Source organism: Budorcas taxicolor, chromosome 13 (genome assembly GCF_023091745.1).
Source record: "Budorcas taxicolor isolate Tak-1 chromosome 13, Takin1.1, whole genome shotgun sequence".
Lineage (NCBI taxonomy): Eukaryota > Metazoa > Chordata > Mammalia > Artiodactyla > Bovidae > Budorcas > Budorcas taxicolor.
This window is the reverse complement of record NC_068922.1, coordinates 54,148,871-54,163,392: the sequence shown is the minus strand read 5'-3', so window position 1 is coordinate 54,163,392 and position 14,522 is coordinate 54,148,871. Positions and strand designations below refer to the sequence as shown.

The following is a 14,522-nucleotide window of genomic DNA, read 5'->3' as shown; positions in this document are numbered from 1 at the left end:
CAGCTGAAAAACGTTCCCCACAGGATCCATCCAGTTGCTGGAGTGAAGACAGGTGGGGCAGCTGCTCCAATTCCTTTACAACACGCTGGTTTCAGGAAAAAAGTTGATCATGCAAATCTCAAGTGACTCTAGGATATGGGAGGAACCAGCATGTATGTGTATGTGCGTGTGTAGGGGGAGGAACCGGCATGCTGTGTGTGTGTAGGGGGAGGAACCAGCAGGTGTATGTGTGGAAGGGCAATTTGCACACAGGGCCCAGGAGCCCAAGGGGCTCTGCTGGCTGCTGGCATGACATGAGGACCCACGCATGGGCCTGGGCTCCGGCTCTCATCTCAGTTGAGCTCTTGCTTCAGCTCAGCTCTTGCCCCCAATCCTGAAGATCTTGGACAGCAAGGGGCCAGAGGGGCAGGACCCCGCCAAGGGAGAAGCCACCGGCAGGCTGAGCTCTCTGCAGACCAGCCCGTGAAGACGGGGTCAGCAGTCAGACCCTCCAAGGAAACCTCTGGAGCCAGAGGGACTGCGTGGAGCACACCGGGCAGATGAAACCCATCATGGAACTCCCGCATGGTAGGCTTCTGGGTGGACAGAGGGGGGACAAGGCAGGCTGGCGAGCTGGGTGTGAGGGGAGAGCTGACAAGCAGCAACCCTCTGAAAGCAGGATGGGACATGGCGATTATGCACATCCCCGCAACCCCTCCCACACCTGCATGTGTTGCCCTCCTTGGCACATTCAGTCCCAAGTGTCCGCAAAGCCAGCAGGGTCAGGGGGACACCCTCAGAGCCAGTCAGCAGCCAACCCTGCCCTGGCCTCTGCCACCGAGTGCAGGAGCAGGCGGACACCCTGGCACAGTGCAGCCGTCGGCACGCTGCTCACCGACCGTGTGCTGAGCCAGGAACCACATGCTCTCCGAGACTGCCTGACGACGGAGCACACGTGAGGCATGGCAGCAGACGTGGGGGACACACGGGCCTCTGGAAAGCCGAGTTAGCCGGCTCTGCAGTTGAAGCATTAATTGGTAGAGGTGGGGTGAAGACTGAAGTGACAGAAGACTTGCTAAACGGGCACTGTTTAATAATGCTTGTATTCTTCTAGAGAAAGTTATCCGACGTCGTCTGAGGCTCCGCACAGGCGGTAACGGTTCAAAGAAAGTGACACGTTCTAAATACAAGTCTAAATAAAACAGTTTGCACTGTGACTCGGAGGGCCTGTCGAGCACAGTTTTCAGAAGCACCTGCACTCTGCATGGGAGGCCCTTTGCTCGAATCATGTGCAATGAGCGTGAGGCAGGCGTGCACACCACATTCCTGCTCTAACTCCCATAGCGAGTTCTTCAGTGACCCTCATTCCACAAAACATGACAGCAAATTGAGTTTCTAAAAGATTTTTTGTTTTACCCATTCAACAGGATAAAAGAAACTATAGACCCCACACACTGAACTTTGCAACCAGCAGCATCATCCATCACACCCCTCTGGACTACCAGATCTCACGTTTAAAGCTCAGTATTATTGGTACAAAAACGTGGAACAGCTCGAGGACTCTCCAGTGAAGAAAAGGGGGAAGTAAGACGGTCTGCACACAGAAGGAACCCCTCCGCGCCCGGCCTGTGGTCACTTCCGACCAGGAACGCAGCAGACCCCAGACGCACATGGAGGCAGGAGGCAGGTGCTCCAAGGAGAGAGCAGGTTCACCAAACTTTTTGAAAAACTGAAATTTATCCTTCTGCCTAGTAGATGTCAAATGGGCAGATGAGCATCTCAGACAGATAACAGAAGAAATGGCAAAGCAGCTGAACAAGTCGGTCATCAGCCTGGGGACTTCAGCATCCTGAAGGGAAGCAAATTTAAAACACAGCACGCAAAATGGCAGACAACTCATGGTGTCTTATGTTCAGTATTAAAGCAAAAAGGGTGAGAGACAAAAGGTCCCACATAAAGATGTTAAATGACTGTGAATATAAGAATATAATGTTCCCCCAAAATAATAAATCTTTGGGATGAATTAAGTTTTTGTTTTTAAGGGTACTTACATTTCACGTTAGGTCAGTGTGATTGATAAGCTGACAAAAACATAGTCCTTTATTAGTGAGTTCTACAATACTATATGATACATAGAAAAAATACAAATGAATGCAGATTCATCTGGGCGAACATAAACTACAAAGGACATAAAGATGTGAGCAGGCGAGCACTGCAAGAGGCCAGCAGAGCCGCCGCCGGGAGACAGCACCAGGCACACGCCCTCCAGCCGCGCAGCCCCACGTCAGACGGCACGAGAGCCTGCTTGCTGAACCCTCACTGCTTGCTTCGACTCTGCCGTTCCTGGAAGGAAAGGGGAGAGTGTGATACACGGGCCACCGCGCACACAGACAACCTGCCTCCAAGTCCAGGTGCTGTGGCCACATCTGGACTCTGCTCCCCGCTTGGCCACCACCCACAGCAGCTCCAAGCTTTGGGGTCCTGGCCACGTGGGCTGGGCACCTGATAACTGCCAACATGCAGTGAAACCTGGGCAGGGAAGGCTCCTCTGGCCACTTTGCTTCCTACTGCCCACAAGACTACCTTTCCCAGGGCGGGTGTGTGAGCAGCCTGTGAACACAGTTCCAGCCCTCCACGTCCCCACGTCCGCCCACCTGCTGAAAGCCATCCCAGCCTCTCCTTACGATATGCCACTTGACTCGACTGCAAATGTGGCAACGTTCCCCTCCCCGCCACTGCCCATCTCGATAGGATGAAGCTGGGAAAGGACCCTGCTGGGCAGAGGCTGGTCGATGACACAACACTCAAACAATCAAGAGTCACCACACATGTACAGTGTAATGCAGTAAAAACACTCTCTTTTGCTAAAACCGACCTCACATACCTTCAGGTTAACAAGACCCCAATTCCCTGGTCCCCCATGTCGTCACCCAGGGCGGGTCAACCGCAGGAGCACCTGTCATACTTTTCATACTGTCCCCTTGTCCTGAAAAAGCCCCCAAGTATGTGCGTGAGCAGGCAGACTGGTGGACAGCTACGACTCCAGGAATTAGCTGCCTCCCCACCCTGAACTCTGACCTGGAGACGCTAGGAGTTGTGTGTCCTGCACCCTCCTAGAAAGAGACCAGTTCCTGCCCCTCCTGGACAGCAAGGCCGGACTCTCTTCCGAGTTCAAAGTGGCTGCGGCTGAAGTGATGCTGACAAGGGCGGGCTCCTCCCACAGCCCTGACTCCCTCTAACCATGACAATGACCATCACACCTTGAGACTGAAACAGACCCTTCTCAGACCAAGCCCAACAGAGGCCGATCGCTGCCTCCTCAGCAGAGGCTCAATCCTGACCCTCCATCTCTGCCCAGTTTTCCATGGAGTTGCTATGTCTGCAGAGCTGAGCGTGGGCCACAGCCAGTTTGGTCGTATGAGGAACTCTCCAGCTTGATTCTATCACTTAAAACCTGCACTATTTTAAGCACCCTAGGGAGTAGCCATCTCTAGATTTAAAGCCCAGAGGCTTGCACGCCTGGGTCTGATCCAGCTGCCACGAGACCAGGTGCTTCCCAACAAAGCCAGCCCGCTTTCAGATGGATAGCTGAGGTGAAGGACAGCGGCACGCCTGCCAAAAGGCAAGTGCATCTTACCTTTCAACACAGCAGGTCTCTAAGCATCACAGTCATTTCAAACACCAGCTGATAAAAAGACTACCCAAGAATCTCCAGGGTGGGCTTCCTGGTGGTGGTGGCCCCACCAGCAAGCTCAGAGGTTATGAGGGAGCTGCTTCCAGCCTCATCTCGGTCACGTCTTTTTTAAGGACACACCCAATTCCTGCCAGGAAATCAGTGCCAGCTGCCAACTCCAGGAGGAGCCACAGGGACAAGTGTCCTGGTAGACGTTTGTGGGGCCGAGACAAGACCCATCCACACTCTTCCACAGGCCACCGAGCCTGAGAGAGGCCCGAGATCTCTCTAGGACAGCAACAAGTTGGGGTTCCAAGACGTGAATTAACCTAGCACTGACCCCTGTGGACAAACGTGGCTGGCTCATGGTGCCTGCTTCTGCAGTACCCCTGCCCCAGGGGGAGGGACAGCCCAGGGAAGCCTCCCAGCAAAGCCAGAGGACAGTCCTGCTAAGGAGGCTCCCAGAGGAACAGCTGGAAGCCACGAGCCCCAAGGGTCTGGGCTTGGGTGGCTCCTCCATCTACCTGTTCCCAACGTGCAAGCGCATCACCATGAGGCAAGTTCCAGGAAGAGGTACTTCACACACCCACCAGAGCAGGGCAGAAGTCTACCCCTCAGCTCATTACAACCATCAGAACCAAGGGCCACAGTGCGTGAGACACACGAAGAGCCAGCATCTGGTCACCAGATGCCTCAAGTCTCGTGAGCAAGACCTACGTCCTATCCAGGCAAATTCAGCATCTCCACATTTCATTTCATACCCATTTCACACTAACTGAAAGTAAATAAGACATCTCTTTTCCAGATCAACCTGTTTCCAAAGCTTTGTGGGTGGTCAGTCTGTGTAACTTCCAAACTACTACCAGCACTGTGCTCTCTTTATGTCCCATTTACAAGCCTTTCTGTCAGAAAACACTCAGGACACTGAATTCCCAGAGGGGCAAAGCATTTTTCTTTAAAAAAAAAAACAAAAACAAAAACATGGATGACTGTAAAGGATTGAAAACCCACCTGTTATCAACTGATATTTCATGAAAGAAAAGACATTTTAATACCAAAGCAGCAGGAAGAATCTCAGGCTCAACTCTTAACAAAATGGCTCTACCAGTGTGTCTCAGTGTCCCTTTCCTCCCCATTTCTGGGCCGGTCTCCTCCCCGTGCGCTGTCACAGGAGGTGGGGACCTGCTCAGAGACCAGTTCAAGGGTCTTCTGTTGTGCTTCCAGACATACGCACTCCAGTTATGAACTGTCTGCATCCCAATCTCCCCTGCCCACTGCTTATTAGATGGAGCAGATTCACTATACTGGGTTTTTAAGACAGAATAAATAAGCAGCCACTTCTAGACTGGAGTGTCCCCACTGCTGAGGGCCATGCCCAGTTGGGCCTTGGTGGGAGCATCTGGCCCAGCAGCCTTGCCTGTCCACCCCGGGGCCACAGAACTCTATTTCTAAGTGTTCCGGGCTGGACCAAGACTGGGAAGCCCTGTTCTAACGAGTCACCCAAGTCCGCTACAACAAAGTCTGCAACCCAGTGTTTCTGAACAATTGGCAAGGACACAGGTGCTGTGCCAACAGCTGCTCAATGTCCATATTGGGCCAGGGACCCCGCCCGGCCAGGCTCACCTTGCGCACCACCTCCTCCTCCTCCTGGCGCCTCTCATAGTGTGAGAAGTCATCGAAGATGGAGGTGCTGTGCCTGTAGGAGGCGATGATCCGCAGCACCTGCCGTGCCTTCTCCAGGGGAACCTCCTGGGTGTCGCGCGAGTTGGTGACCGGCTTGTTGTCGTTGTTTTCCAGCCGGATGTGCCGCAGCTGGCTGTTGGGCACATCCTTGACGAAGATCCACTTCACGTCAAACTTGCCCTTCCACTTGTCCTGGGACCAGACCCCGGCGCTGGTGCCATAGTCCACAGGTGACTTCATCTCGGCCACCCCGCAAAAATGGCCACTGCCATTGACACTGAAGAGCAGGTAGACAGGTCCCTTGCTGCCCAGGGCGCGGAAGGCACTGTCCAGGCGCCGGTTGCCATGCTCTGTGCTACACCAGAGCGAGTACTTGATAGAGCGGTGCACGTCATCCTCCGAGTAGCTCTTGATGATGAACACGCGCCCGCTCTTCAGGTTCCAGTCAAACTCCTTGGGGTTGTAGCTGTGGGCGGCTTTCAGTTTTTCTAGGATGGGGTGGGACTCTGTGCTCGGGGTTGTGCTGGGTTGGGCGCTCCCGGGGGAGTTACTGTCGCTGCCAGGGGCCCCGGTCTGCCCGAACGCCGCATTTCTGCTGCGAGGGGCAACCCAGCGGGTCTGGGGCAGCTGCTGGGGGCCCGTGTGCTGTGCTGGGGCCAGAAGGGGAGGTTGGGCGGGCAGAGGCTGCATGGCCGGCTGGGGGGCCGCCGAGGAGGCTGGCACCTGCTGGGGGGCCGGGGCTTTGGGCACAGGCCCCTTGTTGTCCCAAGTACCAATGTCCATGTTATGTTTAATAGGTGGTGGGGGCAGCGCCCCCCCGATGGCAGGCCCGCTCTTGGCCTTCATTTTCGGCTGTGGTTTAGCAGGTTTGCTGGCAATGGCAGCCCACGAGGTCGGCTTTGACACTGGCAGGGGCACATTCGTCCCACCGTTGCCAGAAAGGATGCCCGTCATGGCCACACTGCTGACGACCGACCCTACCGTCTTGACCGCAGAGGTGGTGACGTCCCCAATCTTCAGGCCCACCATGCCCTGCTCCAGGCTGTTCATTCCTGGTGCCTTGTTGAGAGTATCACCATGAAAGCCTGTCTGTCCGTCCACAATCGTGCCACCCAAGGAGCTTGGCGGGTAGGTGTAGCTGTTCCCGTAGGCTGAGCTCTGAGCCTGCTGACCCTGAGACCCACTCGTCCCCCAGGCCGAGAAGGCAGGGTTTTCAGGAAAGAAATTAAACCTGTGCTGGTAGATGTTGCTCCCCAACCCCCCAGGCTGCCCGAAAACGGCATCGTGCACGAAGTGGTGGTCTCCGTTACTGAGCTGTCCGTAGGTGGTGAGGTAGGGGATTGGAGGGTCCCCTCCAGTAGACCACGGTGCCTCGTTGAGGGAATAGGGGAATCCGATGGATGGCGGGTAATAGCTGGACAGGTAGGGGTCGGCCATGGAGGGGTAACTGTTACTCTGCGGAAACAAGCACGGGAAGAGTTAGGCCGTGACATGGCAGAGACGCTGCTGCGCCGAGCATGTGCACTTCAGCGCAGGTGTGAGCAGCACTGACTCTGCGCAACGGGAGCCCGAGCAGTACACAGAGGGCAAACCCCCAGACGACCCACGGGGCCACCCAAACACTCAGGACCACTTGTCACGATTGTGACTCAAGACAGCCCCCACCCCGCCACTCTATTTTTAAGACCACTCACAGGAAGCAGCCTAAGGAGCAGGTCTCTGTCCTACAGCAGTAACGCTGAGCAGGACATGGGCAGCATAGGCAGAGTGACAAAGCGCTTGAGAGGCAGCAGGCGCTTCTAACAGCAGCCAGGATGCTCGCTAATGACGCGCCTGGGTGGATACCTTTCTCACTCTCAACCCTCAGGACTCCTGCCCCTGTCAAGGGCCGCTCCAGAGACCCCTCCACAGGCTTTTCTTGACATTTTCCTGGACCCCCAACCCCGAGCCCAAAGAGGTCTGGCCCCCTCAGTCTCCACTGTTTCCTGGGCAGGCTCTCAGAGGGGACCCAGCTATGGGGGATGGGCAAGTCTCCATAGCGTCTCCACATACCAGGGTCCCCTTTACTGGGAGAGCTGGGCTCCGAACCAGCCCTGCCTGACCCCTCCTGACACTGTCTGTCCCCATAGGACCACGGGGCACAAGCAGGCTGCGTACAGTGACCTCCAGCACTGGGAACCGCATATATTTGGATTCCCATCTTACTGGCTGCCCAATCCCACATCAGCCAGATCTCCCTCCAAACTCTGAGAGCGAAGCAGCAGAGTAACAGGTGAAGCTGCTGGGACCAGCAGGGAACCTGCGGTGCCCTCCTCGCGGTGGTCTGCATCCCCTCCCCACAAAGACGGGGCTCGAGACCTTCCGTACATGGTGCTTAGGCCAAATGTCCAGGCTCCAGGTCACAGGGCAACTGAGCTGTGCTCACTTTGTTAGCCAGGCTGTGGGGCCGACCAGGGTTCAGGCTGCTCGTGATCACCTCAGCCCCTCAGAAGCCCGCCTGACTGCGGCCTCAGGCTCTACAGACATGCTCCCCAGCTGGGCTCCTGAGACAGCAAACACGCTGTCTGCTTAGTCAGCCATGTAACCCAGGTCAGGAGGCTCAAGCTTACCCGCCAGGGACATGGGTACAGAGACCAAAGGGATACAACAAACTGCCCACTTCCTCTGAGCACACCAACACCTCTGTGATACAACAGCTATATCACGGGTTTAGTCAAAGGAGCAGTACAGAACAAACTCTTAAGGAAGACTCAGGTAAAACCACCCTGACGACTGCTTTCACACATGAGACGTCTAATTATAGCCTCTGTATAATTCAGGGCCTCAAGGTATAATTAGTCCAGTGATGGGAGAAAAACCATCCCCAAGTGTTGGACTCTTGGGGCACCCCCTCGTGACCAAATCTAAAGTGATAAACAAAACGGACACTCCAAACAGTAAAAACTCATAGTTGCTGACGGTCAGCCCAGGCGACCTTTCTTCAAAACCCAAACAGTAAAACACAATAAACCCATAAATTAATTCTACAATTAAGTTATTTTATACTTAAAACTTAACCACGTTAGGAAAAAGAGTCTCTCATTCTCAATGACCAGAATCACCTTTATAAAAGTTGAAATGTTTGATCCCTATATTCATTTTGCTGAGAAGAAAGAAATTCTGAAATTACTCAAATGCTTTAAGTTTCACAAACGATACAATGACTCAACCATTACAGTGACCAAAAGACGGGACTGGAGGGGAAACAGAAAAGAGCCTCCAGAAGCCCAAGACACACACAACACCTGTGGAGCACGTTGAGGAGCATTCACACAGGGACAAGCCAGCTGGACCTCGCAGGATGGCATGTGAGAAACAGCAGACATGAGGTCTCGAGGTGATGCCATGCTGATTCCACAGGTGGAGGAACACCCCCCAGCACTTGAGGGGCTCTGCCCACATCTCATCAGAGGACACGACCAACAGCAAAGCTTTCGAAAAGGTTCCCAAATGGGTTTAAACTGACTACCAATGAATCAGCACTAGAACTTGAAACGAGTAAATTTACGCAACATTCTTTTCTTAGGAGGTGAATGTTTCTCATTACACCCAGAACAACTGAATTATTCAAGAGGAAAAGTGAAAAAGGTGACTTTCCCCCTTTCTGTCAGCATCAACACAAGCAGGGATGCTGCGGAGTCTGCCAACAACCAGATGCTTGAGGGAAGATGCTGAGCCCCGGGGCCCCCTTCGTCCACATACTCGGCCCTCTGTCAGCCAGTAACACTCACACCAAACTCGGAGGCACTGTCTCCAAAACTCTGAGCAGGAATTTTCTGGGTCCTTTCAGTCTTTCCTTACCTTTCAGAGGTAAACACAGAGAACCGGAAAGCAGGAAGGCCCTCAGGAGAGCAAAGTCAGGACAATCTGGTAGCCCCAGAGAGTGAAAGTGAAAGTTGCTCAGTCGTGTCCAACTCTTTGTGACCCCATGGACAATACGGTCCATGGCCTTCTCCAGGTCAGAATACTGGAGTGGGTAGCTGTTCCTTTCTCCAGGGGATCTGCCTAACCCAGGGACTGAACCCAGGTCTCCTGCATTGCAGGCAGATTCTTTACCAGCTTAGCCACCAGGGAAGCCAAAGTATACTGGAGTGGATAGCCCATCCCTTCTCCAGCGAATCTTCCTGACCCAGGAACTGAACCAGGGTCTCCTGCATTACAGGCAGACTCTTTACCAGCTGAGGTACCACGGAATCCCCAGGGCCTCACCCAAAGCCTCTCACCCTCGCCCCTGGGCCCCCTACCCCAGCCCCGCTGTCCTCCCCCATGCTTTCTCTACCCTCATCATTTCCAAAATACTGACTGATGAGTATTTCAAGTCACAGAAGCAGATCCAGAGCTGCTACATAAGGATGCTCCTTGAGGCCACTAGGAAGAAAAACATACCAGAAGCAGGGACCCCGGCCTTTCTGAGGAAGGCAGACCTACCAGAGCACGGGTACAAGTCACCCAACTCAACTGACAGGTGTGCTTTTAAACGTTTTCCGAATCATTTGAAGCCTTAAGGCTTCACAAACCAGAAAAACAGTGTCTCCAACTGGCTACTGCACACCACGTCTGGGTTAAAAAAAGGTAAGAAAGCATCACAGGGCTGATGGATATGCCCACAACCTCCATCTTAGCAACAGCTCCACAGGTACACATGCGTACACATACAGCTTTAAACACATACAGCTCATCTTGTGTCAACACCACCTCAGTAAAGACTGAGCGCACAGATGGGAAGTGGGCCCTCACTGCTCCTGGCCACACCGATCACCACTCAGGCCTCCTCACTAGCAGCCTGGAGGGATATAGCAGCAGAGCCCACATCTAGAGGAGGGACTCTTGATGGCATCACAGCCCTGGTGAAGAAAGGAGTGGGACACACAGGACCCATGGACCCTGCTGCACGCTGTGACAGAAGTCCCGCCCCTCAGTCCACAGCCTGGCTCTGCCACTGGGCACAGCAGAACCTCTCTGGCTCTCACAGTCTGTGTTCCTAATATGAAAAGGCCAGGAAGACTAGGATCTAAGAGCCCTCCTGAGTGGCACGCTTCCTACACAATTGGGCATTTCTGGACAGTCTACTTTCAATCAAGAGTTTTTTCAACAGAGTCCCTCTTAAGTGATGTGCTGTCTAGTCATCTTGCTGAGAACCGCACATCTTAACATGCAGAATGAAGGGGCTATTTTTTAAGTGTCCACTGACAGCACCAACCTAACCCAGTCTTTCCAAATGGCCTCCCCAGAGTAAGACAGCTGAGAGTACTCCACTGACATCGGACAGTCACCTACTCAAACATCCCTGGTGGTCCAGTGATTAGGAATCCGCCTGCCAATGCAGGGATGTGTTCAATCCCTGCCCTGGGAAGATCCCACATGCCACAGAGCAACAAAGCCCGTGCACCACAACTACTGAGCCTGTGCTCTAGAGCCCGTGGGCCACAACTACTGACCCCATGTGCAACAACTACTGAAGTCCGCACACCCTAGAGCCCGTGCTCCGTAATAAGAGAAACCACCACAATGAGAAGCCCACACACCACAACAAAGAGTAGCCCCCGCTTGCTGCAACTGGAGAAAAGCCCACAGGGAGCAATGAAGATGACCCAGAGCAGTCAAAAATAAACTTAAAAAAAAGCCATCTACTCCTTTTTAAAACATCCTACCTTATGAAAATTTGTTTTAAGTGAAGCAACCTCCTCTCCCGATATTTTTGGTTAAAATTTAATACATAACGCTGCTGGAGCAAATCACGCAAGAGAAATAAGTTTAAGTCTGCTCAACTGCCTGCCACGCCTCTGGCTGAAAGGCCATCACTGAGCAGTCTCTTGTGCTGCCGAGAGGAGGTGTGGGTTCTCGGGGATGGAGTGGAGTGGGGTGGAGTGGAGTGGGGTGGGGTGGGGTGGGGTGGGGTGGGGTGGGGTGTGTGTGGCTCTCAGCCTCTGTCCTGCCAAGTGGAGGAGGAAAAAGGAGAATGGAGAAAAGCCCTAAGACACTCCAGAGAAGAGCAGACAAGCAAGGAAACAGGCAGCCCAGCTTCATTCCACAGGAAAGAGGCAGAGCCTCATTTGATTCTAAAGCAAACATACACCATGCACTTTAAAAGTAACAGACTTTGTGTTTAAACTTGAACTCAAACTGACCTTGTGGTTTTAGACAGGACAACACAGCCCCCCAGGAGATACCTGTGACATTTCTGGTTGTCACACGGGATGGCATGGATAACATTTCATGGATGCAGGCCCAGGAGGCTCCTAAACATTCTAGTGTGCAAGATGGCCCCCCAAACAGAAAGCACTTCAATTCACAATCCCCTTACTGCCATGGCTAAGAAAACAACACTTAAGAGAATGGATGACTACAACCCATTAGGTACTGCCTTGGGCTCTAAGGGCACCCTGTAGTCTCACCCTGCCCACAACTCTTTCAGGAGTCACCTCTTCAACTTCTAGAGAAAAGTAACCGAGCACAGGGAGGGCAAGCCATCAAGAACGTGTCACAGTCAGCAGTGGCCTGAAGAACCCAAAGATGGAGCCTCACTCTAGAGTCCTGCTCTAGCTGCTCCTAGACCAAAATTCCAATTGCTCAGAGCTAAAAAAAAAACAAAAAAACAAAGTCTCTGGAAAGCTTCAGAGAAATAAGTGCAGCTCCACTTTGTCAAACGCAATGCCATCGTTGACCCGGCGATGCTGAGACCAACCAACTAGAATGCTGCATGCCTGCCAGCCCCAGTGGGATGTCATCTCCTCCAGAGAGAAGACCAGCTTCACTGCGCTCATGCCCCACCTTCCATGTGATGCTGCTCTTCAAAACAAGCCTTTGTCAGCTTCTTACTTTACCTTTAGTACTTTATGGTCTGCATCTCTGTTGTTTAGGATGATAAAGTAAGAAATACAGTAGTAAAGGTGTATTTACTTTTTTCAAAGCTCAGTTGAAATAAATGCAAACATGTTATAAAAAGATAAACTCACCTGGTTTGACTGTCCAGAAAGGTAGGGCTCAAAGTCATTGTCATGAACGGTATCCTTCTGATGCAAAGAACCATTTTGTACTGCAAGAGAATTTGCAACATATTACCTTCGAATTCTTAAAACCTTGCTTTTAATCATGGAAATAGGAAAAAGTCAAGTTTATGTCCATCAACTTCTAGAAATTGCTTTTACTTTAAAAATGGACAGAGATTCAGAATTGATACACAGCTAATCAGAAAAGTGATACAAAACTTTCAATAACTTAGGTTACGATTTTTACGAAAATTATTTGGAATTTGGTAGACACTAACAAAATAGAGGTGCAGATGAGATAATGCCAGGAACTCATAACCCGGTTTTGGTAAAGGTGATGCATTCAAAGGTCTTTGTATGCCCAGTGAGGAGTGAGGCTGGGAAGCTGTAACTGGACGTCTCTGAACTATTATCTGGCTGCACTCTTACTTTCCACTGTCACCACACTCAGCCAGGAAAGGAGGGGAAGGTAAAGAAGTGCTGGACCTTCTCCAATCTCCAAACGTGATAACCCTATTTGGTTACACCCGAGGCACACACACCCCGTTTCAAAATAGTCTATGGAGTAAACATGAAGCGTCACCAGTTTTCCCAGGAGTGAGTTCTGGGGGTGGACCCCAAGCCAGACTATTCCAAGAGATTATAAGACACTTAAAAGACAGAGGCTTGAACTACTGGGGTAAGGCACCAGAGTACAGGGCCAAGGGGCCAGCCCCATGCCTGGGGTCACGGACAGGAGGGTCGCTCAGCCCCTGGCCTCCTTCTCTTCCCCCCCACTACCCTGCGGAAAGAGGGAACTACGGAATTACTCTCCCGGTCGATTTACTTACTTCTTGAAAAGTCCCTGTTTTTGACCTGTTTCGTCTCCCCCAATATCTCCCCCAATATCAAAAGCAGAAGTTTTCTCTCCCTGAAGCTGAGAAAGGAAAACTCCGCGGTCCTGGCCGCCGCTTCGGAGACCTCGCTCTCCCCCATACACGTGCACCGGGGTCTCGGCGAGCGCCGCCCCCTCCGCTCCCAGGCCCCTCCGCCCCGGTCCCTGGCTGTCGTCCCGACTTCGCTCACCTTTATTATCTTGTCCTTTTGTTCTCTGATTCGCCGCAGGCCGGACATGCGAACGGACAGCACCCGGGGAGAAGAAACACAACTTATCCACGAGAACCCCTCCCGGCGGGCGGCGCGCTCCGGCCCGAACCGGTCCGTGGCCCCAGACGACGGCGCTCTGGTCCCGTGACCCCAGCCCTAACCCGCAACCCAGACCCCGGCCCCGCGAGCGGCCCCCGGCGACCCCGCCGCCCGGCCCCGCGACCGCGGTCCCGCCACTACCTGGGGGTCCACGCTGGTGGCCGACATGCTTCATTAACAGCCGGCGCGGCGCGGGGCCAGGGCGCCCGCCGGCTCGGGCCTCCCCGCGAGGCCGGGCCTGTCACCCGAGCTCTCGCGGCCCCGAGCCCGCCGCCTCCTCCCCGGGCGCCGGCCGGCCGGGCGGCGGCGGCGGCGGCGGCGGCCGGGCGCGCGGGCCGCTTGTGGGCAGGCGCGAGGCGGCTAGCGGGACGGGACGCACTGACTCGGCGCCGACTCCAATGGCGGCGGCGGCAGGGGCAGCGGCGGCGACGGCGACGGCAGCGGCAGCGGCAGCGGCAGCGGCGGGGACCAGGCGGCGCGACGTCAGCGAGCGCGGGGCAGGCCGGGAGGTCGACGGTAGCCACGCGCCGCGCCTGCGCGCTGCCCCCCGGCGGGACGGATCTCGCGCCCTGGTCCCAGTCTTGCGCGGCGGGATGGGGCTAGCCCCGGCAATAACGTGGGCATGTCCTAAAGTGCCGCGGGTCCAGCCCCGCAGGTGTGCACCTGTCTGGCCTCGCTACCGCAGCCACAGCGGTGGCAATGATGCTGCGGCTGCACGGCGCGTGCCGGCACAGGTTGGCGCAGATTGTGAGCCCGGTGGCACCCTCCGCGCTTGTCCCTCAGGTGTGAAGAAGAGCAACCCGCGAGTGCGAACATCCGCTGAAAGCCACTTTCAGCGGGCTGCAGTCCGCTCTACCCCACACCTCGCCCCAAACGCCCCGCCAACCCTCGGAGGGGAGCCCAGGCTCTGAGGTTAGCGGTCCTCCGGTGGCTGCTCCTGGACTTCTGCAAGCTCTGTTCCCATTGCGCCCTAG

At 54.3% G+C, this 14,522-nt stretch overlaps 1 protein-coding gene across 2 annotated transcripts; it reads right to left on the bottom strand.

The window, feature by feature from the left end:
• Window positions 1-2,052: 2,052 nt before the first annotated feature.
• On the bottom strand, window positions 2,053-13,799 carry YTHDF1 (YTH N6-methyladenosine RNA binding protein F1). Of its 2 annotated transcripts, XM_052650507.1 has the most exons (5): window positions 13,690-13,799; window positions 13,429-13,453; window positions 12,331-12,410; window positions 5,276-6,790; window positions 2,053-2,322 (listed from the first exon to the last, which is right to left on the bottom strand). In XM_052650507.1, exons 1-5 carry the CDS (start codon window positions 13,714-13,716, stop codon window positions 2,296-2,298), a joined length of 1,674 nt encoding a protein of 557 aa, XP_052506467.1. In that variant the 5' UTR covers window positions 13,717-13,799; the 3' UTR covers window positions 2,053-2,295. The 2 variants fall into 2 exon arrangements, with proteins under 2 accessions (XP_052506467.1, XP_052506468.1); XM_052650508.1 differs by lacking the exon at window positions 13,429-13,453 and having other exon boundaries at window positions 13,690-13,786.
• Between the last annotated feature and the right edge of the window lie 723 nt (window positions 13,800-14,522).

What these genes read in the sequence shown, in the direction of transcription:
- YTHDF1 (XM_052650507.1), bottom strand. Translation starts at nt 13,716, where the DNA reads ATGTCGGCCACCAGCGTGGACCCCCAG. An exon ending in AAAAGGACAAGATAATAAAG is followed by an intron (nt 12,411 to 13,428) that starts GTGAGCGAAGTC and finishes ATTCTCTTGCAG; the next exon opens with TACAAAATGGTTCTTTGCAT. An exon ending in AGGAGGAGGTGGTGCGCAAG is followed by an intron (nt 2,323 to 5,275) that starts GTGAGCCTGGCC and finishes CTTTCCTTCCAG; the next exon opens with GAACGGCAGAGTCGAAGCAA.